General features: G+C 44.4%; 1 protein-coding gene across 2 annotated transcripts in view; it reads left to right on the forward strand.

Moving 5' to 3' along the window:
• The window catches only part of LOC111845469 (protein tweety homolog 3-like), a 55,662-nt gene that overhangs the window by 18,136 nt on the left and 12,791 nt on the right, over positions 1-24,735 (forward strand). For both annotated transcript variants that reach the window (XM_023814907.2, XM_023814908.2), the window contains exons 2-8: positions 2,525-2,694; positions 11,714-11,825; positions 12,389-12,609; positions 15,485-15,580; positions 16,780-16,852; positions 19,077-19,152; positions 24,311-24,366. In XM_023814907.2, coding sequence (XP_023670675.1) covers positions 2,525-2,694; positions 11,714-11,825; positions 12,389-12,609; positions 15,485-15,580; positions 16,780-16,852; positions 19,077-19,152; positions 24,311-24,366 — 804 coding nt within the window. The remainder of the gene's footprint in view (positions 1-2,524; positions 2,695-11,713; positions 11,826-12,388; positions 12,610-15,484; positions 15,581-16,779; positions 16,853-19,076; positions 19,153-24,310; positions 24,367-24,735) is intronic.

The following is a 24,735-nucleotide window of genomic DNA, read 5'->3' on the forward strand; positions in this document are numbered from 1 at the left end:
TCATCTGACTTTTTAACAATTGTCAGTTTTAATAAAACTAAACTATTGCTTTTCATAAACTATTGGCCACCTCTGACCTTTGCTGCGTCTCATTAGGAAGAGCAGAATGAGGTTGTGGACCTTGGAGAGCACAGGTTGCAGCTGGCCCAGTGCGGTGATGCCCAGCCGGTCACCCTCCGGGGGCAGCAGAGGACATGGCTGACATCCACAGCCGCACAAGGCAGCTGCGAGCTCTGGGGATTCTGTCCTTTTTGCTTCTTGATGCTCTTCAGCACAGAAAGGGAACTAGTTAGCATTTTTGGTGGCGTCTTTTTATGACCGTTTTGATGTATGATACTTGGTTCCAAGAGAAGTTTGTGGAAAAGGTTATGGTTTTTGCTTAATAATTAACCAGTTAAATAAATATACATTTTTTCTCTTCCTCAAATGAGATGACCCCCCCCAGCCTTGCGATTAGCCCCTCTTCTACCTCCTGAAGGACCACTGCTACATTTAAGTACGCAGAACAATCGCAAAATGCTCCCTGTGCGATCCGGTTGAACAATGACTCCCATCCCCTGCAGGGGAGAAACTCCGCATCTGCCAGGAATTATGTCTACAACAGGAAGTGGCTCTGGCCGCCGTTCAGAGAATTTCCAGGTGAAGACGGTGCATTCCCAAGCTCCATCCCAGCCCCCAGTTATGGGTGCCGGCCTCCTATAGCGCCGCAAAAGCAGAAAGCACTGAGGTGGGGGTCCATTCGCCCTGTGACATATGGGCAAGCTGACTGTAACAGTGTCCATATTTCACTCAGCTTTTAGGTGACTATGTATTATTCACCAGGGTGTTGTATACCATTAATATAGAATGTCTCTTACTTTATGCTGATCTTTTTAAGCTTCCACAGGAGCAAAAGGAGTAATTTTTTGTATGTAAAGTATTGATATAAAATAATAATGGTTATTGCATGTTTTATTCATTTGACACACTTTTCCAGTTCAATGTATGCAGTTCAGTGGTACGTTCACTGTAGTGACAATGTGCTTTGCTAAAATAAGAAAATACCCGCTTAGATTTCAACTGTGAGTGGGGGTGAGGGAACGTGAGGGACTGGTTTGAATTAGAATGGTTTGGTCTGAATTTTCAGATTGTTAAAATCATTGAATCATTTAACATTATAACTTTTAAGATATTTCAGCAAAAATTCCTAAATCCCTGTGCTTTTAAGAGACTGGATGGTGATGAGTGATTCATTTTGTAATTTTATTTTTTTGTATGTGTGTGTCCATAAAATATGTATTACAAGGACCAACTACCTTACTTTCTGTTGAAGGACTTTGTCATGTATTGAATTTGAATTGCTTAAGCAGAGGAATGATATCCTTTGTAGGTTATTCGTTTAAGCTGGTCTGCAGGCTGCTTTCTTGGCAAGCCGTCCTTTCGCCAATAAAAGTTGAGGTAATTTTCTTAACGTCTGAGTTTCCAGCACAGTCCAAACAAACGTACCCCCCCCCCCCCCCCCACCTTCCTCCCTGGCTTCTGTGTGTTACCCCCTGAATGGTGAAGCGCAGCTCCTCTCTGGTACTGGTCTCGCTTGGCTGTGGTCCCTGTGCTGCTCAGCTTGACTTCTGAACTCTTGAGAAGAGTCACAGAGCCCGTCTCTTCTTGACCAGAACAGTGGGCTCCTCAGTCCCCGGCTGATCACACAGGGAGGCCGGCAGAGGGCATGGCTCGCTTTCAGGGCCGGACGAGGCAGCTGCGGACTATAGGGTTTCCACAGTTTTGCAACGCCTGCAGAAAAGGGGAGAATCTTGTCCACAGAGGCAGACATCAAGCCGATCGGTCATCAGTCATAACAAGTGACTTTTACACTGTTGGTTTAGAAAAAAATATATGCATGTTCTAAGGTTCTTGACAGGATCTTCAGTGAGGATGCATGTTAAATGTACTTTAGGCATGCAAATCAACATGTTCTATAAGGATCTTGGCTAAGGGATCTTGGTACCATTTTTTACACACGTATTCACTTTTTTCCCCCCATTAATGTAACAGTGTCCATTGGTTCCAAGATCGGGTTGTTAAGCCACCTAAACATTCAGTCGTACTATGTGCTATGGAATGCAGGAACAAACACCACCAAAATATAATGAATTCATGCATCAAATACCTAAAAGTGCTCTCTCCCTGAAGTCAGCTCTAATATACATTTTATTGCCATAATCGTTTACTTATTTATTACTTTTATGTGGGAAAATTGTAAACCTAAGTGTGTCTGCATGTATGGTTAAAGCTGCTCATTCTTTAGTTTGTGTTTTCTTGAACTATGAATAACTTCTGTTGCTTTTTTTATAGACTTAAGTGAAATCACTGTTGAAATTTCTTGTTTTTGTACAGTTGAAGTGACCAGAATGATTGAATGACAGTAAATGTCGTGTGTCTTTAGTGCGCACGGCTGCGTGGGGCCGCGCTGGGCTCTCGCTGCGTCTCTCCCTCCTTCCTTGCTTTTCCATGGGCATAGTCACATCCTCTGCCGTTTCCCTTGCAGTCCATCCTCCTCCTGGGCAGCGTGGCCCTGGCCTGCCTGGCGCTGGACCTCCTCTTCCTGCTCATCTACTCCTTCTGGCTCTGCTGCCGCCGCCGGAAGGCCGAGGAGCAGACCAACGCGGACTGCTGCTGCACGGCTTGGTGCGTCATCATCGCCACGCTGGTCTGCAGGTGAGTCCTGGACATTCTGCCCTCCTCTTCCTCGGGGCACAGAGCGCCGGCTTTTATTTGGCAAACGGTTTTGTCCGGAATAACCTTGAAATTCAACACGTAATAGTATGTGGGTAAAGCAATCAGCAAAGGTGTGCAACACGACAGCGTAATCAGGAACTTATCTAATCTAGCATCTGTGGATTGTGGTATGCAAGTTTTGCTAAAGAAGAATAATAGAAGCTGTGTGTGTATGTCATACCAGGCAGTGTGTGTGTGTTTGTGTGTGTGTATAAAATTCATCCGTGTGTATAAATTAAAATATGAAGAGCTTCTGATTAAGATGGAGATAATGACTGCCCACTGTGATGCATTTTGGAGTTTGCAAGAGAGATTTCACTCCTTTCTTGAGGAGCACATTTTGAGAAAATTCCAATAAACCACCAAAAATTGGCAAGATTATGATTTCTAGCTTATGGCGTCTCTGTAGTCGGATGTGTTGAATATATTCAGTGGACCACAGCAATACGCATGGATTATACACTTTTTACGGTAAGTTGATAGCTGGAGTTTCTGTCTGATCTCAACATACTAGGTTTCATTTCATTTAAGTCATCGTGCCCCCTATGCTACAAGTTCAGGATTGTAATCATATTTTTTTATTTATTTGGCTTTAACTCTATCCCAAATGACAGGTGACCTGTCTTATGTTTGGCCAGGATTGTGCTCGATTAGATCTGGGCTCCTTTGCTCTTTGAATGTCCTGGATGTTTACGCTGTTTTTCTGCACTTGAATTTCTCAGCCCGAATTTACTCAACCTGAATTTTACAACCCGAACTTGAATTTTTATTACCACACAAGCAACATTCTTTATTTCAAGTTCAGGTAGAAGCATTCAAAATCAGATTCTGGTATTCGGGTAACAAAATTCAAGTTTCAGATTAACACATTCAGATTCGGGTAAATAAATTCAAATTCGGGTTGTGCTGAGTCTGATTTGACGCTATAGAGCTTTAGCTAGGTTTAATTTTTGAAACTTATCCTGCCCACTGTGCTACAAGCTCAGGAATGTAATAACGTGGTTTATTTTCAAACTCTGGTGTCAGTGACCCATGAGGACATCAAATCAATGGCCCACATTGGAGTAGATGACACGGCGAAACAAACCCTATTTGCAGTGTGGTAGGCAACTGTATCTAAAGGGCTCTGAACTGCCTAACAAGTCACTGCCTTACTGTGCAGGAAGTTGGTCTGACAGCAGTTTGAATCCTCCAGAGCCAGACATCTAGCCAGTCCGCAGAGACATTGAGGCATGCGAGCTGGTGGTCGTTGGTCCTGGGGGGTGGGAGTACAGAACAGCCACAAGTGGTTGGGGTCACGCTGAAAGTCTGGCTACATCTTACCTATGTCCTCTAATTGCAATCCAGACTTAAAAGGACTTTACCACCCCCCAGCAGTCTGTGATACCTTTCCAGTTGTCTTCAGTATAAGATTGTGGTTGAGGTCTAGATGGCTGTGAAGTGCATACTGAGAATTGAGCCTGTCGAATGTTATGATCTTCATGGCACAATGAAAATGCTCATTTTATTAAGTATCAATTTGAGGCTTTGATAAAAGATCATATTACAATGAACAGGAATGACCAACTTGATTGTTTTGTGGTTTTTGGGGAATTTCCCCTTAATCCAGAGAAAACAAAAATTCTGTTAATTGCTATAGAAATAGTTTCTTTTTTACTGTGTATTAGAAAGCATCAGTTGCTTGATTTTCCAGACTTTCAGCTGAAGCTATTACCAACAATGGACCCTGGGGGAGAAACATGGTTAAGTATCTGCACTTACGAGCACCGGTTCACCACGTACGTCATACCTCACAGCTCTCGTACCTAAAAGGTCACTGGGTTTGAACCCAGTCCCATCTCTGTGCCTGTCTGACGAGTTCTTTGCCCCATGGCTGTTCTAGGTCTCCCATTTTTCTGTAACAATCATGCGAATGGTAAATCATGGCCTTTTTGTCTGTATTAATGGCACTATGCCATCTGTCTACAAGAAGCAACAAAATGTGTCATAACAGTGCTTCGTGTGTAACGGCTACACTAATTCATTCTAGAAGCACCCCTCTTTCTGTTCTGATGTCAGGCCAATCATGTTGATTGATTTAGAAGCAGGATCATTTGCTTCTAACGAACTTTTCCAGCTCGTCTATATGTGTTGGGTGGGGTGGAGCTTTCTCTGCATGGTCATGTTGTGCCAAAAGGGAGCAAAAGCCAGTAGCCATGAGGAGCTCATGCAGGTTATAGGTGATCTGAAGATGCTGTAGGGAGTTACTGCCTCGGTGATCTGAGGATGCTGTAGGGAGTTACTGCCTCGGTAATCTGATGATGCTGTAGGGAGTTACTGCCTCGGTGATCTGAGGATGCTGTAGGGAGTTACTGCCTCGGTAATCTGATGATGCTGTAGGGAGTTACTGCCTCGGTGATCTGAGGATGCTGTCAGGAGTTACTGCCTCGGTGATCTGAGGATGCTATCGGGAGTTACTGCCTCGGTGATCTGAGGATGCTATCGGGAGTTACTGCCTCGGTGATCTGAGGATGCTATCGGGAGTTACTGCCTCGGTGATCTGAGGATGCTGTTGGGAGTTACTGCCTCTGTAATCTGAGGATGCTGTTGGGAGTTACTGCCTCTGTAATCTGAGGATGCTGTAGGGAGTTACTGCCTCGGTGATCTGAGGATGCTGTCGGGAGTTACTGCCTCTGTAATCTGAGGATGCTGCAGGGAGTTACTGCCTCGGTCATCTGAGGATGCTGCAGGGAGTTACTGCTTCGGTAATCTGAGGATGCTGCAGGGAGTTACTGCTTCGGTAATCTGAGGATGCTGCAGGGAGTTACTGCTTCGGTAATCTGAGGATGCTGCAGGGAGTTACTGCCTCGGTCATCTGAGGATGCTGCAGGGAGTTACTGCTTCGGTAATCTGATGATGCTGTAGGGAGTTACTGCCTCAGTAAGTGTTGGAAGAATAGTCATGCAGCCCACAGATCTAAGGCTCCGTTACACTTTGCTGGGTGCTGTAATGCATTTTGGGGCAAGGACTTAAGTAGGTCTACTGAAAACAAATAAATCTTTAGATAATGGGGGGTTTTGGATAATGTCCCGCTGCAGTCTTTAGAGAGAATGATGGACGGATTGTCCCCCAAGAGAGCTTATTCATGGTAGCAGCAGAATACGAACAAAACTGGGATGAAAAAGCTGCAATTTAGATTGATTTGTAGCCGGAGGTCATAGCACAACTGTGTCTCTTTGGCTCAGATCCTGCCGAAATTGTTCCTATTGTGTAGCTGCCTTTAAAAGCCTATAAGATGGGTGCAGCGTTTGATGGAGTTGAAGGGTCAGCAATTGCACTAAGCTACTATAAATTGGCGGATAACTGTTTGAGACGGTCCCCGGAATGTTGGATATCCTCGGTTAAGCTCTTTGAGTTGACTGGACGGCATGAGTATAAGTAGAATTCCATACCTGCCCCTTGGTAGGATGTTGCCCTTTCTCAGACCTGTGCTTGCCTTACCCTGGTGCCCTTGCAGGAACCTGCTGTAGAGAATCTTGGGAATGCCATGCTGGTGTCACACTCTGCAGAAAGCCTCCCCATTGGCTCCCTGACTTGACTGCACTGATTGTGCTGTAGGATCTCCTGCGTGGACTATGTGAATACAAATGTGTGGATGGACCACTCTTTAATGCCTTTCCTTTGGTTTCTCCACAGGCAGTGTCAAACTCTGAATCGATGCATGCGGCTCAGTATTTTTATATAAGGTTATAAACGCGAGAGAAGATAGAGGGAATCGGCGTATTTTGTATGATCGTCAGTCACATGGTTTGGCTTCATTTTAGATCGGCAGCAGGGTGCTTATTCTCCCTTCCCATTTTGAATCCGCTGAAGTCCTTTATGTGTAAGCAGGGGAGTGTGTCTGTGTGTGCATGACTCACATGCGCAAGGAGAAGAATGGGGAAATATTTTTGCAGTTTCCTTATATACAGATTTTAACCCCTTAGATCAAAATAGCATTTCTCTATCCCTGTGTTTCCTTTGAGCCGTTCTCCTTCCAGAGCTAAAACGTCATAATTTGAGCTCCCGGGTTTACGTTGCTGTTGTGGTATCCACTGAATTCTTGGATTTGTCTTGTTACCTTCTATCGCTGCTGAATCCTTAACAACGGTGTTTCTCAAAGCGGTCGTTGAGGACCCCAGACCGTCCACGTTTTTGCTTTGGGGGTGGGAAGGAAGCAAAAACGTGGACCGTCTGGCAGGGAACTGGGAGGGAGCAAAAACGTGGACTGTCTGGCAGGGAACTGGGAGGGAGCAAAAACGTGGACAGTCTGGCAGGGAACTGGGAGGGAGCAAAAACGTGGACTGTCTGGCAGGGAACTGGGAGGGAGCAAAAACGTGGACAGTCTGGCAGGGAACTGGGAGGGAGCAAAAACGTGGACTGTCTGGCAGGGAACTGGGAGGGAGCAAAAACGTGGACTGTCTGGGGGTTCCCAAGGACTGGGTAGAGAAACACTGTTCTAAAGTACAGTCAGGTATGAATATAGCGGATTGATGCTGCTCTGACTAGAATGGAGAAGGCAGAAGAAGGACATTTGCTGGTTAGGGCCATGCAGCGTTTGTGTTAAAAATAATAATAATAATAATAATAACCCCTCCTTCAGGAACATGCTGCTTCCGGTGGATCTGTTTTTCCTGTGTAGAATTTGGTCATTTACTGGACTGATTTTAAGTTTTAATCTCAGCACTTTAGAAAAATGGGATGAGAAAGTGTTTTCTAAAGGCCTTTCTAGCCTTTGTTTATGATGTTTGGTTATATTTAACAGATTGCTTTGGTGGGATCGCACTAACCTACAAACCGACAAATGCCGATGGCCTGAATGACATAAACAGGAACCGCTAATGCTAACCCAAAAGCAAGGACTTTTGCCATATTCTCGTGTTTTTTGGAGTGTGGACATCATCCCTGGCATTTTGAGACTTGTCTAGAAGATGCCCACCCAGGCGAGTTCATCGATACGATGGCTGAATGTACCATGGACCGGAGATGATGCTGTAAGGATAGCGGAGGAACTGGTCTATAGGGATCCGGGTAACACTCCATGCTGGAGGTGGTGGTGGTACCAGCCGCATTGTAGTCCAGGCTTCTAGCTGGGAGAACAGCCACTTTGCATCTGGAAAATTATTGGTTCTCTCTAAGGGTATTAATTATTGAGCGTGAGCAGTGTTGGGCACTCCCGGTCCAGAAGCTACAAATCCAAACCAGGATTTTGTTTCTACCAACCAGCTGATTATAAAGATTCACAGTCATAGAGTACTCCTCTGGTTGGTAGAAATATAATCTTGGTCTGGATTTGTAGCTTCTAGACCGGAAATGCCCAACACTGAACGTAATTGCCATGTGCTGGAGCAGACCTTACAAACAAATGTCCCCAGACCCCACAAAAGCCCCTCCCACATCCCAGATTCAGGCCAACACAAGTGCAGATCTTTGCTAATTCCCTCAGCCTCCCCCAGCTACATATCTAATGAAAGTTGGGTTTGCATTGGAGCTTTTAAAGGGCAGCACTCCTCAAAGAGGCTTGGGTGGATGGCCTTCTGAGCTGTGGCACTCCAGCAAGCGTGTTAGTTAGGCTCAATGGGTCAGGATGCCATGCCTGTGATCAGAAGGTCGCCAGTTCAAATCCCATGGTCACCCAAGTGAGCAGAGTAACAGTCCACTTTGACCCTTAACCCCCAGTTGCTCCAGAGACTGACTGACCCTCCTTTTTCAAAACATGTACATCGCTTTGGACAAGTCACTGCTACATACATGAAATATAACACAGAACAAGTCATCATTGACTTTGCAAATAAATGTTGGATGATGAATTTGTCACATCTATGTGGAAACATGTTGAGTCGCGTTCTGTCACTTCACTGCAGTTGACAATGAATGAACAGATAGCTTAACGTAAAATCCTACGGCTGCAAAAGTAGCACACGCCCACACTTATTAGTGTTTAATCTACAAATTTCTAATTCGCAGTCTGCGTCACCATCTTCCTGTCACTGGCCTGCTCCGTCTGCAGAGCTGAGGAGTGACATCATCCACAGGCCGTTCCCAGCTGCCAGCACATGTGGCTTTGAGTCTGCGTGCCTCAATCGATTTGGGATCTCCCGTGAGGACCTACAGTTTGAAGCCAGCTAGCTAGATGGGCTGTGTCGGGTTTTGATTTATCCTTTTACGATTCACCTCATCCGTCAAAGTCCAGAGCCATGGACTCGGTTCACCATGATGTCTTTGAAGTAAATATTGGAGGTGACTTCTGGCCCCTCTATAGCACAACCCCCCACGGCCCCTTATGCTATCTCCCCATCTCACAACATCCCGTACCTAAGAAGTTTTTTTTTTTCGGGGAGGGGAGCTGTGAAATTGAGCTCAGATAAGCAGTCGGTATGTGAAGGCATGACCAGATTAGTTGGTTTGTTTCGGGGGATTCCATTCCCTTCCAGCTGCTACTTAACAGCTACGTGCCTTCTACTAACATATAGGGCTACCCTCACACTATGTTGGATTTTTATTTTTCATACATTTATTTTTTGTCTGTTAAAATTAGGATGCTTCACGTTTTTTCGTATCTGCTCTGGGACCGGAAATATACCACGCGGTCACGTATTCCAAGGAATTTCTGCAGTCAACTTTGGCCTAGAAAGGTTGCCATGGTAACGGGTCGGATTTAAAGTGGAATAAAAGATGAATCCTATAGCTATGGGTATGACATGCTGGATGCAGTAGATGCTGACTCTCTTCTGACCTTGCTGCAATATCTGGTTTGTACATTGGGCTGTTCTGAGAAATAATTGTGGTGTAAATATTGAATTCTCGGATTAGAAAAACATGATAGCAAAATATGCATAAATGAGCTTGAGCAATTGAAACTAGTAGTGTTAATTAGTGTATTAAGAATGAACACAAGCTGTCTTGAGTTCGAGATGGCAATGATCAAGACCTCCAGACTCAGTGTGGCGACATTTTGAGATGTTCACACACATGCAGATATTTCACGTTTTTCGACTCGAGCCCAGTTCCTAGTTTGTCTTCATACACCTTCATCCATTATGTCGCAAAGGCAAGATGCGAATATTGGACCGATTTGAGAGAATTTAATTAAAGTGTAGTTTGTTTTGGGCGTATTAACAAGCTGATATCACCCTTTGTTGACAAGTGTGGCGACAGCAGAAATGCACGTTAATTTCGATGCCTTCTGGAGAGGAACCGGAAACCTGGGTCTACTTTCTTCATTTTCCACACACACACACACACACACACACACACACACAAAACAAACACACACACACACACACACACACACACACACACACAGAGTTCATATATTCTTATCTCTTATGACAATACCCCCTACCCAGCCCCAACCTTAACCATAAGTTAACAAATAATAAAATGTAAGAATTTTAGTTTTTTTGATTGCAATCACAGATTTTTATATAATTGAGGTTTATATTGTAGGGTCCTCAAAGTTCCTAAAGCTAAGAAGTAATAGGTTTTACCACATTGTGGGGACATGGTAAAAACTGTTGGTAGGTATAAACACACACACACACACACACACGCACAAGCTGAAGCACTCATGGGTTAATTACAGAGTCATATACATAGAGAAACAGAAACACGGAAGTCCTGGCTCCTGAAATGAGCATGCTGTCGGGGGGATTCTTTAATTATAACCTTCCTGGGGGTTAATTAAATGAGCTTCTGGTTCTAGGATGGTGGGACAGAAACTCGGTGGTAAACTCCCAGTACCCCCCCCCCCCCCCAACAGAGGGCTCAGCTAAGATGCGGCATCTCACTATGAACACAAATGTCCTTTGCACTGAGCGGTAGGTTCGTGTGCGTGATGAATTTCGATCAGCTGTCCCATCTTCAGTTGATCAGGATCCATCCCAGAAACCAGCAGAATAGTGGTTTTGCATTGGGATAAAATGGAAAGGCTTTGGTTTGGTCATGACTTTTGTTTTATCGCAATACATTTTTATTTTCTCATTACTACAAAATCCGTTTAAGTAAACATTAGCATCAGTGTTGACTTTGCAAATGAAAGTGTATTTAAAAAGGCTTATTACTTCATCTAAAGTTGATTATTTTAAAGTTTTGTTTCAGCTGATTATTTCTTAATTCTGTCTTTTTACCTCGACACCACAGAGTGCTGCTGTTTCTTATTTTGAGAAAAGTCCCATTGTCTTCCTGTGTGATGCTGGCTCTGCAGAAACACAGGACTGGAAAGTGGGCAGCTCCAAAAAGCAGCATATTACATGTCATTTGGCAGGGGGTTTGCTTTTCTCTGCGGCTGGGCTTCTCTGTGAGGATGGGCCTGGACTGCAGCCAGATGCTGGGGGGAAAAACTACATAAATAAAAAGGGAGAAACGGAGAAACACAGTGACTATCCAGTCGTCATGAAATTTCTCTTGTGACTGGAGAGACCTGGATGGAATGGAGGGATGTTGAGCCATAGTGACACCTGCTGGCAATGGAGGGAATCATCTTGGAACAATGTAGACCCCCCACTCCCGCCAAACTGGTTTGTCTTGGTGAACGTTCATATCTCAGTGTGTATGTGTAACTGCTTGTCTGCTATGCATTAAGCACAGCACTGTAAGCACTCCACCATTCTGACTGTTAGGCTTTCTTGAGCACCTTGTATCCCCGGATGATGCATAAATCCCCAGGCTCGCGTTTTAAAATGAGCAGCTGACTTAAAACAATTACCTTAATGTTGTTTAATGCTTATAATGAAGAGAGCACCTTATCTATTTACGATGTTCTTCGGGTTGATGGACGTCAGTCGGCCATGCTAGGGCAGCCCGGTCCTCGGAGCCCTTGGCAGACGAAGCGAAGCAACCGTAATTGCTTCTCCATAGCGCCCTTTCTCCTGCTTTCGGCAGTCTCTCCATTATCACGGTCCCTGCCTCTTCATCCCACCCTGTTTCCATTTCTTTTCAGTGCTGGCATCGCAGTCGGTTTCTATGGGAACGGTGAGACGTGCGATGGAGTCGGCCGGCTCACGTACTCTCTCCGGCACGCAAACCACACCATCGCGGGAGTGGAGAAGCTCGTAAGTACGCCTGACCTTGGCCCAAGCAGTGTTGCGTCCATAAGCTCCCGAGTATGGAGATGGTTGACTGAATGTTGATCTGGCTACATCACAGGGGCCTTTCGTAGACGTAGGGAACAGGAATGTAGCATGATTCATTTTTGGGTGAATTTGCCATTTCTTGACGTTGCCATTAATGCTCACCTCAAACTCAAAATGAGAATCATTCAGGATCTTATGTTTTACCTGCTTGCCATACAATGCTGCCATGTTTTACCAAACTTGTTAATTGTCGTATTTTTGGGTTTTAGCCATGTCTTTAAGAGGGGCTGAGATCCATCTTGTTTTATTTTGCCTGCTTTTCCAATATGGTGGCATTTTCAGTGTTCAAAACGACGTGTGAAAACATTCTAACCGTGAAACCAGCTGTCACTCTGCTCTGTTTTGTCACATACTATTCTGTGTTAATGCTTTTGAGTGGGTCGCCTTCAGTATAAAGATTTATTTATTGTGAGAAACTGTCCCATAAAACCTGAGATTATGTGTAGGGTTCATCTGATGTAGATTTCCTGCATCTTCTGCAGGTGTCCACGAGCACCTCGTCGCTGAACCGCACCGTGGAGGATGGTCTGCAGCAGCTGCAGAGCCGGTACTCCCAGACGCCGGAACTCGTGTCCATCGTGCAGAGGCTGCAGGGGCAGCTGGCGGAGCTGACACGACATGTGAAAGATATCACATTCTGGGACAACGGGCACATGTCTCTGGAGGAGCTGGCGGTTAAAACTGAGCTTTTTGATTGGTACAGGTGAGGCCTCTCTGCCGTCGTGAATGGGAGGAATCACGGGGATTTTAGAGGAATGAGGTTCTGGTAGCACTTTCTCGGGGTCTGAAACCAGTCACTGGCACACATTTGGTGTTATGCACTCAGTGCCTTGTGGGTCGGCCTTTTCCCGTGGCGGGTCTCTCAATGCATCACTCGCTGGGAGCCTTTGTTTAGCTTGCTTGTGTTTCCTTACCGACAGTCATTTCTGGTATAGATTACACTCGTATATATACATACCTTTGTATGCCAACATGACTATCTGAATGCATTAATGCGTATACGGTAATTGCTGCCAAGAACTGCATTAATATTAGTATGTATGAAATAGACAGAATCCTCAGAATCTAGTTTTCTGCATAAGGTGTTGAAAAATGTCTAGCATTTTTAACTTCTTATAAAAAAAAAAAAAAAGAATGGTGGCAGGAAGACCTCTGGGGATAAAAGCGATATATCTTCTTCCTTTTTAAATCGAGATAATATTTGTCATACACGAAAAACCATGAAACTGACAGCTTCAAAATTGCAGTTTGTTTGCAGTGAGCTCCATCTATTCATCATCTCACCTCTAATCCTGGTAAAACTCATGGGGGGGGCTGGAGCCAATTCCGGGCAGCACAGGGGACCAGCACAGGGCCACAGTGAACGAAACCACCGTATATGAACCGAACTTGGGATTGCATTGTCGATTGGGGAGATTCTGTAGTTTTGATTTAATTGGTTTGACCAGTGTTTCTCCATCCAGTCCTCACGGACCCCAGACAGTCTACATTTTTGCTCCCTCTCAGCACACATGTACCAGGTATTCAGCATTTTTGATTGCTTGATTATTTGGTTCAGGTGTACTGGAAGCTAGGAGAGAGCAAAAATGTGGACTGTCTGGAGCTCCTTGCGGACTGGGTTGAGAAATGCTGGAATAATGTATCATTTTTGCAACCATAAGGAAGAATTGCATTACATCCGATGACTACAAATGAGTGTATGAATGTACTACTCATATCTACATCGGTCACCATTTGCACAGCAAATGAATAAAAACTTAAATAGACATCAAACATGTCAACAGCATGAAGCATTTATGGGTATTTCCTTTTGAGCTGTCAATAAACAGCAGCTGATGGTGGTAGTGGGTCATTTTCTTTTTCAATTTTATCTGTTGCTCGAAGGGCCACGGGGTTAATGTTGTATTCCATTTGAACACGGAAGTCAAAATTTCCGAAGTCCTAGTCTGAAATTTCAACTGGAACGCCCCTAAAGTCGGAGTTCTGTCTCGGAAAGTCGGAGGAAGTTATACAACCCTGACCTCACAATTCAAATACATAACTACATAGCTGAAGTTATGTACTGTTTATTAGAACTTTCCTCTTATCAGTTCAAAATCAGTTTTACACACAGTAGTATCCAACCTCTAACCTTGGCGATGTTTCTATGGTGTCTGTATGTGCAAAATAACACGTAATGCATTATCAACTGATATTGCTAACAATGGCTAACAGTGAACTGGGGCCTGTTACAGAAAGCAGGATTTCCTCCTTAGCTGGATAACTTGTTGGATTTAAGGTAGTCTGGGCTAAATGTTAGTGAAGGAAGAAAGGCCATTTAAACTGGGGTACCTTAAATCCAACAAGTTCTCCAGCTAAACAAGAAATCCTGCTTTTTGAAACAGGTCTATGGTATTGTTAAATGGCTTTCCGACTTGTATTGAAATGCGGTTATCTTGGATGTGACGTCATTTCTAACTCTGACTTCCTACCTCCGAGGTAAATGGAATGCAGCATTAGTTACAGGTTACTCTGTGTTTTCTTTTTCAAAAGCAGATAGTGCCTTTGATCTAGTTCCATTTAAGGGTGTCTAAAATGACACTCCATCCCCATTTCTGTAGGTTTTAGTAAGTCATCTACATTTCCAGTTTGCATTTTTTTTTTGAAGTGCCATTTTGTACTTTTCTATACAAATATGAGCATATTTCTAAAGTGTCATGGAGATATGAATATTATAATGATTATGTAAGTCGTAGCTTTTTTGGAAACCCTTTGTGTTCAAAGAAACAACTGTGAATTGTTGATCTGTACGACTCATAAACCTTTCACTGACTGTTACATTTTATAATTTTTTTTTTTCTGTAAAATGTTCTTCATTTAGCGGGCAGCACAGTGTTGCAGTGGTTAGCACTGTGGCGTCACACCTCTGGGACCAGGGTTTGAGTCTCCTCCCTGGCTCCATGTGTGTGGAGTTTGTTCTCCTTGTGTCGTCGTGGGGTTTCCTAAACAGTCCAAAGATATGCTGAGATTCATTGGAGTTACCCTGGGTTTGTCCTGCATTGCAACCCTAACCTCCAGGACAGGACCCTGAATTAGACAAGCACTTATGGAAAATGGATGGATGTTTATCATAATTCTGAATTTTCAAGATCTATACATGCCTCGCCAAAGTAAAGCTGTATTAAGATGTTTTGTGAATTATCGTTGTTTCCTTAAACATTAAGCACTTCGAACTGGATGGAATTTTTGCACATTTTTAAATGTTGAACTTCTGTGCAGGTTATTTGTTAATACATCTATTCAGTACAATCATCCATCCGTTTTATACCTTGGTTATGTGGATTTGACACATCCGCACTGTGTTCTATATTTTTCCTATTCTCATTGAAAATTCTTGTGAAAATATGAGATCTGTCTGACCTTTTGCAGCTAACTTTGTCCCTGTGAGATGACTACATTAAGCTACCTCCCTTATCTGTGAAGAAAGTTGATTCATGATTGTGTGTTGAGCATAATTATTTACAAATGGCGGGGGGTGTGTGCTCATTAATATCATCTGCCGTCAGTGTGATGTAATGACGGGTCTCGTTTCCCGTCAGGTGGCTGGGTTACTTAGGTCTGCTGCTGTTTGACGTCCTGATCTGTCTGCTGGTGCTGTTTGGCCTCATCCGCAGCTCGAAGGGCACACTCATCGGGTGAGTTGGGAGAAGGAACCTGAGAACTCGAGCCGCTGCCATGGGAGTGAGTACAATGCTCGGCTGGGTGTTTTTCTGACTCACGTTGGCAGCACACTTGGTGCACGGTGTGTGGGCGTTAACCGAACACGTTTGCTTAGTGAGAGGAGAGAAACGTCAGGCCCATCCCGTCGCCCCCCAATGTACCTGCCGGCTTTCTCCTGCAGTTTACACCCTTCCTTAATCCCAGCCGTCTAGCTTTCTGTAAGCCACACTAATTGCTTCTCATCTTTTTGAGTCCCCGCTGTATAACCTTGGGTCCAGGTCCTTAACTGGAAATGAATTTCCAGGAGGGTTCTGCAAATGTTAAGGGAGGTTCAAACTCTGTATTTCCTGGGTTCCTGCTTCGGCCATTTACTGCTTTGAGCTGTTTGTTAGACCATCAGGCCAAAAAAATTCCACTGATTATAAGCTGGATTTCAGTATCGGGGCAGCTGTTCACGACCTATTATGTTCGTGTAACACTGCCAGCTGCTGGAGCCTTGTGGAGGGGCTTCTCTGCCCTATCCAGAGTCCTTCACTAGCAGTGGAAGTCCTGCAGTGAGCACTATGGTAATGACCTGTCATCGCGCAGCTGCTCTCTTCCCCTGTAGTCTGCAGTGGCCGGCACTGCCTTTGGCTGTTTAAATACTTACTCTTGGCATCAATCACGTCCATGTAGCCTAGCTGTGGAATTAGCATTTTCCGAGTCGATCCGTGTCCTAGTTTCAAACTCCATATGCAACTATATCTCCGTATACACTGCTTATGTTGCTTGTTTTTTAGAGCCAGTTTCTTAACATTTGGTTGTGGCAAATGCATCATGGAGAGAATATAGGTTTTTGTGTCATTTGATGCCTTTGGCCACCCCAAGAACTCTAGTGAACTTCAGGAAATGGCATGAGGGAGCCCATTAGCCTGGGTTTTCAGTAAGTATTGTTTTAGTTCTCGTTGTTGTGCTGAAAAGAGCGCCGCTGCCCACTAAAGGCCTGCCCGCTGACGGCCTGCCCGCTGACGGCCTGTCCACTAAAGGCCTGCCCACTAAAGGCCTGCCCGCTGACGGCCTGCCCACTAAAGGCCTGCCCGCTGACGGCCTGCCCACTAAAGGCCTGCCCGCTGACGGCCTGCCCACTAAAGGCCTGCCCGCTGATGGCCTGTCCCCCCTGCCTCTCTCTCCACAGTGTCTGCTTCCTGGGTATGTTGACGCTGATTATCAGCTGGGGATCCCTCGGCTTGGAGCTGGCCGTTGCCACGGTGAGCATCTCCATGGCAGCAGTACACACCACACCAAACGTGTAATCTGTGATTTGGTCTTGTCAACTATATACATATGTGTGTGTGTGTGTGTGTGTGTGTCTATGCATGTATTCTGCAAGTAAGTTAAACTTTTCCTCTGGAGAATTTGCAGAGACCCATGCCGCATGTTAAATTAGCTTGTCATCCTGTCTGTACCTGTATCTCTTCTTCCTCAGTAACTCTGTAGTAGCCTCACCGTAGAGATCTAACTTGCCAAGCTGGAAAATTCACATCCATATATTAGTGTCAGTAGTAATGGAATCTCAATATTGATCCTTTTTATGACAGTGAATAGTGAAAGTGATTAATTGTCATTGATGACACACCACAGCGCACATTGCACAGCAATGAAATGTGTTCACTGCATTTAACCCATATGTGACAATGTGACATAGCAGTGGACAGCTAATACAGCGCCTGGGGAGCAGTGCGTTGAGGCGGCATCTTGCTCAGTGGTACCTTGCTGGTCCGGGATTCGAACCAGCAACCTTCCAATCACAAGCATGCTTCCCTAACCATTATGTCACCACTGCCCCAATACAGTATGTAATAAATGGCAAGAATGTTTTGATTATCCATAACTAACACTGCCTATTGTGGCGAAAACTATTGGTATTTGCTAATCTTTCCTTGTTCTTATATGTTCAGCTGGCCTTTTGTCCTGTATTGATGAGCAGCAGCGTAATTATCCGTTAAACACACGTACGCAGGCTTGTCGGATTCCTTTATTGCCCCGTAATTAGTACATAAACAGTCAGTTTGACAGGTTGGCACTATAATAATCTGTTTTTAATCACAAGCCTCTTAACCTGCATGTGTTAATTATGAAATCTTTCAAATCGTTAAAACTTCTGCGATAGAAAGAACAGTTATATGAATGGTGCTTGAAAATATGGCAAATGTTCTGTTGCTCAGGACGTGGGTGATGGTGTCTCTCTGCCTTAAGATGAGATGAGTGTGTTGATTTTATAGGTACTGTAGGTGAAGCTAATAATGAAAAACCCCAAACTGGATTTGCGTTGTGGCCTCAGGCTTTGTGCTCCTGCGCTGTGACTGGATGGGAAGGTAGAGGTCACATGCTGTGTTATAGCGACGACTTCTAATTCACGCTCTTACTGTAGAGGGTAGAATTAATACAGTGATTTATTCCAAATAGCATTTGCTTATACAACTGCTAGTCTATTTTAAAGTGTAAAAAACAATCTGAGTTGATTTAGCCTGTTAGGCAAGATTTTGCAGCAAACTTTGAAAGTTCGGGCTGCTCTCAGTGCACATTTCGGTTTTCTTCTCCTCCCTCCTGCTTTGACTCCCTCACTCCATTCTTCGTGAGCTGTTCTCTCTCTCTGTCTGTTACTTCTCCTGTCCACAGCTCCGCAGTTGCATGTGTTCTGCTGTCGACTGTAAAGACTTGTATCGATTTTTGTTTTTTTCTTTTTCTTTTTCTTTTTTATCTTTTGAAGGAACAAATAATTTAGGTGCAGTTTGTCAAAACCTCGGAAAGGAATGTAATTTTATTCAGTCCTCTGTTGAATATAATCATTTTTCCGAAGGCAGGCCAAGTGCTGTAGTGAAGCTGATAGTGGCTCAGAGCTGGTAGTGACTGGGATGGGGAACACGAGCACAGTGTTGATGGGCTTTGGGCACTGGGCTGGCGTGAAGGAGCCAGTAAGGGCCTCAAGTGCAAAACCAGTCCGGGGCTGGAATTAATTATGTCTGGCTTTGTCCTGTAGAGTTTGGAAGTGTGGCCAAGGACAGGGGCCTCACACAGACACACACACATACCAGATAATGTCCTGCTTTTGCGCTGGAGCCCAGCCTGCATACAGACCACACCATGCTCAATCTCCTGATGGGCATTGGTACACATCCAATCTCTGGGGCTCAAATGCATAAAATATTTAGGGAATAAAATTCAATTTTCTGTGTACACAAGCTAAAGTCATTATTCGGTTTCTGCATCTCGGATACGAATGAGTGCTCTTTGCCTGACCTCCCTCTCAGCCTTAAAACAGTGTGAGCTTAAGCGCTCAGTACGTTGCTTTATTTATTAATTTTCTAGCAGATGGTTGATCAAATTTTTATTTTGTTGGCCAGATTGCGGTGGGGGTGTTTTCTTTAACCACTTGTACATGAAAATGTTTAGCCTTTAATCACTGCGATGTCCTGTTTTTGGGTCCGCTAGAGTGCCAGTGATTTCTGCGTCGAGCCCGATGCTTACGTCGTCCAGGTGGCTGAACAGCATTACGTCATCAATAAAGGTAATTGTCTGATGTATCCCTTGTTTATGAGTGGACGTTAATACATTTTTAATGCTTTAATGCTAACTGTCTATCTGTATTAAGTTTCCTTTTCAGTTAATGCATTGCCATTCGTGTTGCCCAAAATATGAACATTAGCACTGTCTACCTGTCTGAGAGGAGCCGTGACTGGGGGGTCCACAGTATTCAGGGCCTGCTGTTTTGGTTTCTTAACGTCCAGAGATTTCTGAATGAAGGGTTGTGTTTTTCCAGAATGTTCTCTAATTATACGAACAAAGTGCTCATCTTGCGATGAAAAGGAATTGATATCATTTGAATCTTCAAGCCCCTCCCCCCCCCTTCTGAATTGGCATCATGTCGTAAAAGATTCTCTACCCTTGTGTAAAGTGAGCCTGGGCGAACAGGAATTTAAGTCTGCTGAACCTTGATTTTAAATTTTTTTTTAATTAATGTCTAACTTAGATACGGTTACCTGCGCATGGTATAAGAGCTGCTCTTGGTATGCCAGCCTGGTAGACTGCATGGTACAGATGCACACAGCCTACACTCACACTTTAAGGGTTGATTTCAAAGCTGATGTTCGCAGGCTCACCCATGATAAGCTTATCATCCTGAGCCCCCACCGCAGGCCAATCCAATTTTGTTCCATATTTTTTAGGCCCTTAGAATCACCCCCCCCCCCCCATTATGGTCCCCCCGGCTGTTTTTATTGCTGTATTGCATAGCAAAGAGGAACAACTGAATCCCCTCGAAATGATGGATCTTTGCTGAATAACACGAGTAAGAGAAAAGTCGTCCTTTTTGTTATGTGATGCTGGGATGTGCGCTGCCTCTTTCCTGGTGTAATTGGACAGTCTGCGTCGGTTCTGAGCTGGAAAATCGGAGGAGGCGGTGCCCAGGGGGCAGAGTGGTAGTGATGACGCATGTGTGGGTGATGGTGAGGTTACTTTAGCTTTCCCTGTGTAATTTTTATGCAGCCATCTGAGTTAAGGCACCTTCCCCCTCATATATCAAACCTTGATGTCTTAGCCTGACTGCGTGTCGGTGTTTGATGCTGCAGACACACTAAAGGATGACAGTGTGACTGTAAACCGGTCATTCAGGGCTTTCCCTCAGTCTGTGAAAGCCAAACCCAGATAGCAGGAATCGTTTGGCTTATAACCATTATCATGCCATGATATGTTAAGCTGTTATTTCCCAAACTATATTTGTCCATGTTTGTAGGGCTCCATATTACACAGGGACGGCCAGCATGATGAAGTGTATAATCAAATCTGTTTTTTAAATGTCAGCATCATACACAGTGTGATTAATTGGTGCTTGTTTGTTAGTGTAATCAGCCTTGCCTTGTACAGTAAGTGTAATTCCATAAACAAACATGGGTATTTTAGACGGATGTCGACAAACGTGAGCAGGGAGCTGGGCACATTTAATTAGAGACGGCACAGTTCTGATCATCACTCTCGGTATCAGGTCAATACCGGCAAAAAGTCCTGGATCAAATATCTGGGGAGCGGGAAGTAAGAAACCAATCCGATTTTCCATCAGAGATAAGTCTAGCCTGAGAAATCATGAAAATGCTTGTATTGTGGCATGCCGTAGACAGAAGTGATGGCTAGATGTTCAGCAACGCATGTGTGTCGGAGCGGCTGTGTGGAAATGCAGATACTGTACTTTACATGGAAGGAAGAAGAAAGCAAAACTGCAGAGCGCAATTTGTGTAAGGCTAGTGACGATTTTTCTTAAGTCTGAAAACAGTAACATTTGTAAAGACTACATGTCTTCAGACTTGTATTCTTTCTAAAGTTTAGTTAATTACTACCTTTCATTTTTTGCACTGCAGACTTATGTGTACTTTTTGACTAGAAGAAGCAGACTTGTGTAGATCAAATTGTGGCTGTGGATTCCTTCCTGTAACCTAGTGACATGGCTTTTGCTTGAGTAACATGACTGTTACACTTCAGCATACTCAAACAATGCAGCTACTACACTACATGCAGGTTGTTATTTGAAACTTATTGATACAAATGTCTCATTTAATTCTTAGTAGTTAACAAAGGGGAAAAATCAGACTGTTGTTGGTTTTGGCGTATTTTAATGTTTAATTTTAATTTTAATGTTGGTATTGAGGTAGGAGCAGAAAAAATCTCTATGTTTAATCTTTGAAAACATTCTCGTAGTAGAGCATATTGTCGTCAGACTACCTCGTACTTCTCCCTCTTCGTTACCGGCCCCTGGTGTGGTGATGGAGCTGGATGGCACGGCTTTGTGGAGATCAGGCTTTAGACTGACCTTCCACTTAGGTTTGCTTTGGTGAAGGCTTCTTCAATGGGGCATGACGGGTGACTTTGTGGGTTATGCCTCAGTGCCTGTGATTGGAAGGTCACTGGTGTGTGTCCTTCGCCAAAATGGTCTCATTTCCATTGAACAAGACCCTTAAGCACCAGAAACCGGACAAATGGCCGACCCTGGGCTCTGACCCCAGGCTTCACTCTCAACTATATATACACAGATGGGTTGAACACCATGACCACTCAGACGTGAAGCAGATAATGTCGATTATATAGCAAAAGCAGTGCATAATTTTAATGATGATCAAGGCAGTGATGTCTGAATTAGGACAGCACAACACATTGTTCCCTAACCATCACCAAAAGTATCTGCCACAGTAGCGTTTCTGTTAGTTCATAATACATGGGAGAGCCTTCATTCACATCCTGCATTGACACATTATGGCTGCCCAGTACCCTGTTGGCTGTTCATGGTCTCTCCCCCCTTTGATCACACTCAGTAGGTCCCAGACCTTGACACATCTTTTCTTATGACATTCAGTGTTATTTGCTTCGCATGGCTGTGGTTGTAGAGATTTGGCTCATCAGTGTACGGTCAAGCCTTCCACATGGCGAGGGGTTGGGGGCACATGCCCTCAGCGATCTGGAAATCACTGGAGTGAGCGGAGCAAAGCGAGATCACTGCGAGATATCACGCGAGAGAGCATCCTCCAGACCAGCACTCTACATATATTTAATGCATTTATGAGGTATTACTTTTTGCACGCTGTCTGTGAATGTTGTAAAACTCCCATCAAATTACAGATGCTGACCCCGTGATCAGAACTACATTGCAGAACTACATACGATGCAGAAGAGTCTACACCGTGTGTGTGTGTGTGTGTGTGTGTGTGTGTGTGTGTGTGTGTGTGTGTGTGTGTGTGTGTGTGTGTGTGTGTTTCTGTCAACTGATCACAAGATGGGATATGTGGAAAAGCATTCCAGTCTACCTGTACTTATGTGAATGGCCAGTAATGCATCATTTCAGATTTTACTATTTCAGTACTTAAGCGCAGTCAGATTTTTAAGGTTATTATGCACCAATATTTAAACTTCTAATTAAAGTGTAAATTAGTCCCGTTCAACATGCTGTCAGTTTGCCAGCTTGCAGTAAGCTGTCCTGCGTGCCGGAACTAGTCCCGTAGCCTTTAAGAAATGGCTGCAATTATATTTAATTTAATCTTTGACCTTCACATCGACGCCATGAGACAGTCCCTACAAATCGGAATAAGCGACCTGCTTGTTACTTATGGTGGTCAGCTTCCAGGTCTCAGGGCTTGGTGTTTTACGGTCGTAGTTAGACTTTATCTTTGAACATCTCTGATTGGACCAGCTCAGACAAGCCCTGCATTTACAGCCCAGTGATCAGAGTTTTATCTGGAGCTACTCGGTGCTGAGCATTCTTAACAAAGCAGGTTTATTTCCTGGTGTAGAGTAAATATGCCGTGCATTATACACGTTGAGAGCACAGGGATGCGTGCATAGAATCTGATGTAGTTACTCATTGCCAGCAATCATTGTGACAGATAATGGTATCTCACCAGGGAAAAAAACTTTGAGAAGCTGGTTTGGCGACCACGCTTGTGGTTTTAGTCAATAACTTAAATGTTTAATAGTTGCAGGTCTTGGCAAAAGCACTGGTGGTATCCTGCAAATGGGGCAACTCAGTTTGTGTACATGGGAGCCTCATGCTGTTATGAAAGGCAGCTCAGGTTATAGTGTCGCTGTTACTCTTATTAATTAGCTGATTTGTGCGGTACACTGCATTTGTCCCCAGTGGGCTGTTTGTTGGCTGATTTTGTGTGTGTGTGTGTGTGTGTGTGTGTGTGTGTGTGTGTGTGTGTGTGTGTGTGTGTGTGTGTGTGTGTGTGTGTGTGTGTGTGTGTGTGTGTGTGGGTGGGTGGGTGGGTGGGTGGGTGGGTGAGAGAGAGAAAGACTGATTGAGTGTGTGTGCGTGTGTGTGTTCACTCTAGCATGTATGTTTGTGGTTATTACAATATGGGCACTATATTTCCCCACAATGTGATTAAAAACCTGTGGCTTTTGACATTGTGGGAACATTTTTTCAGGTCCCCACAAGGGGCAACTCAGTTTTATAATAATATATAAATGCAATCAAAAAACAAAACATGCCATAAGTCTTGCATTTTGTTTGGCTACTTCTGGTTAAGATTAGAGCTGGGTAGGGGTAAACGTCGTCATGGTGGGATTAGAGTTTTCCCCATAGAAATGAATGGAGGGTCCCCACAAAGATGTAATCACAAACCTGTGTGTGTGTGTGTGTGTGTGTGTGTGTGTGTGTGCGCGTTTGCTCAGAGACTGTGTTCAGCAGCAACCCCGGCTGCCATCGCAGGCAGTAATGCATGCAGCCGCTATGGTGTCAGTCGCTTTTTGAAGGGCGGGGGTTAATCAGTTATGAAGGGTGTCCGGAAGGTCAGGGGGCAGCTTTAGACCATCTGCTGTCAGCAGCACGGGGGGGGGGGGGGGGGTAGCAAACCCTTCAAAGCAGGGGAAGTGAGGTTTGCTGGCACATTGGATCGGTCAGCTTAAAGAGCAACCAAAGTGACGCATGTATGTTTATTTTATTTGTTTGTTTGTTCTTTTTGTTTTTTTTTGTTCTTTTCTTTCTGTTTTGTATTTAATTTTCCAAAACCTTACCTGCTATGCAAAGCTCAAATTGGCACATAAGCCGACCATCTGTTCCTGGGCAACATGAAAGTGGATAAATCAGGGTTAAAAAACAGCAAATATGCTCCCCTCTGCCGTGTTTAGTGTTTCTTTGTGATTAGGCTTCCCACAGTGTGTTTGTGTGCTCTCTCTGTCCACAGACATCCTTCAGTACTACCTGAAATGCACCACAGGACTGGTGAACCCCTTTCAGCCGGTACGTGTGTCTCCGCTTTGCCTTGTAGGTCTAAAGATAAACCTTGTTTATTAGGTTACATGGGTGCCAGTGACTTCACCCGTCAAGGTAATTTGTCCCTTTTGTGGTCGATTGGGTGATGAATGAGGTTGTTCCCAATGGCACCCCTTTGTTTTCCAGCCTCACAACACCGAGAGTAGTGATTGGAGCAGCCTAATGGCTCCGCCCACAGCCCGACACTCAAGGCTTACTGGGGTTACCGTGCGACCCGTGGCTCTCCTTCATTAAGGTCTTCGGATGCTGATAAAAACCATTTTTGACAGACATATTTGTGTAATGGGAGCCTAGGAATAAATGATTCGAGGGTCGTTGTACGGGAGGTGGAGAGAT

The sequence above is a fragment of the Paramormyrops kingsleyae genome, chromosome 5, assembly GCF_048594095.1.
Source record: "Paramormyrops kingsleyae isolate MSU_618 chromosome 5, PKINGS_0.4, whole genome shotgun sequence".
Taxonomy (NCBI): domain Eukaryota; kingdom Metazoa; phylum Chordata; class Actinopteri; order Osteoglossiformes; family Mormyridae; genus Paramormyrops; species Paramormyrops kingsleyae.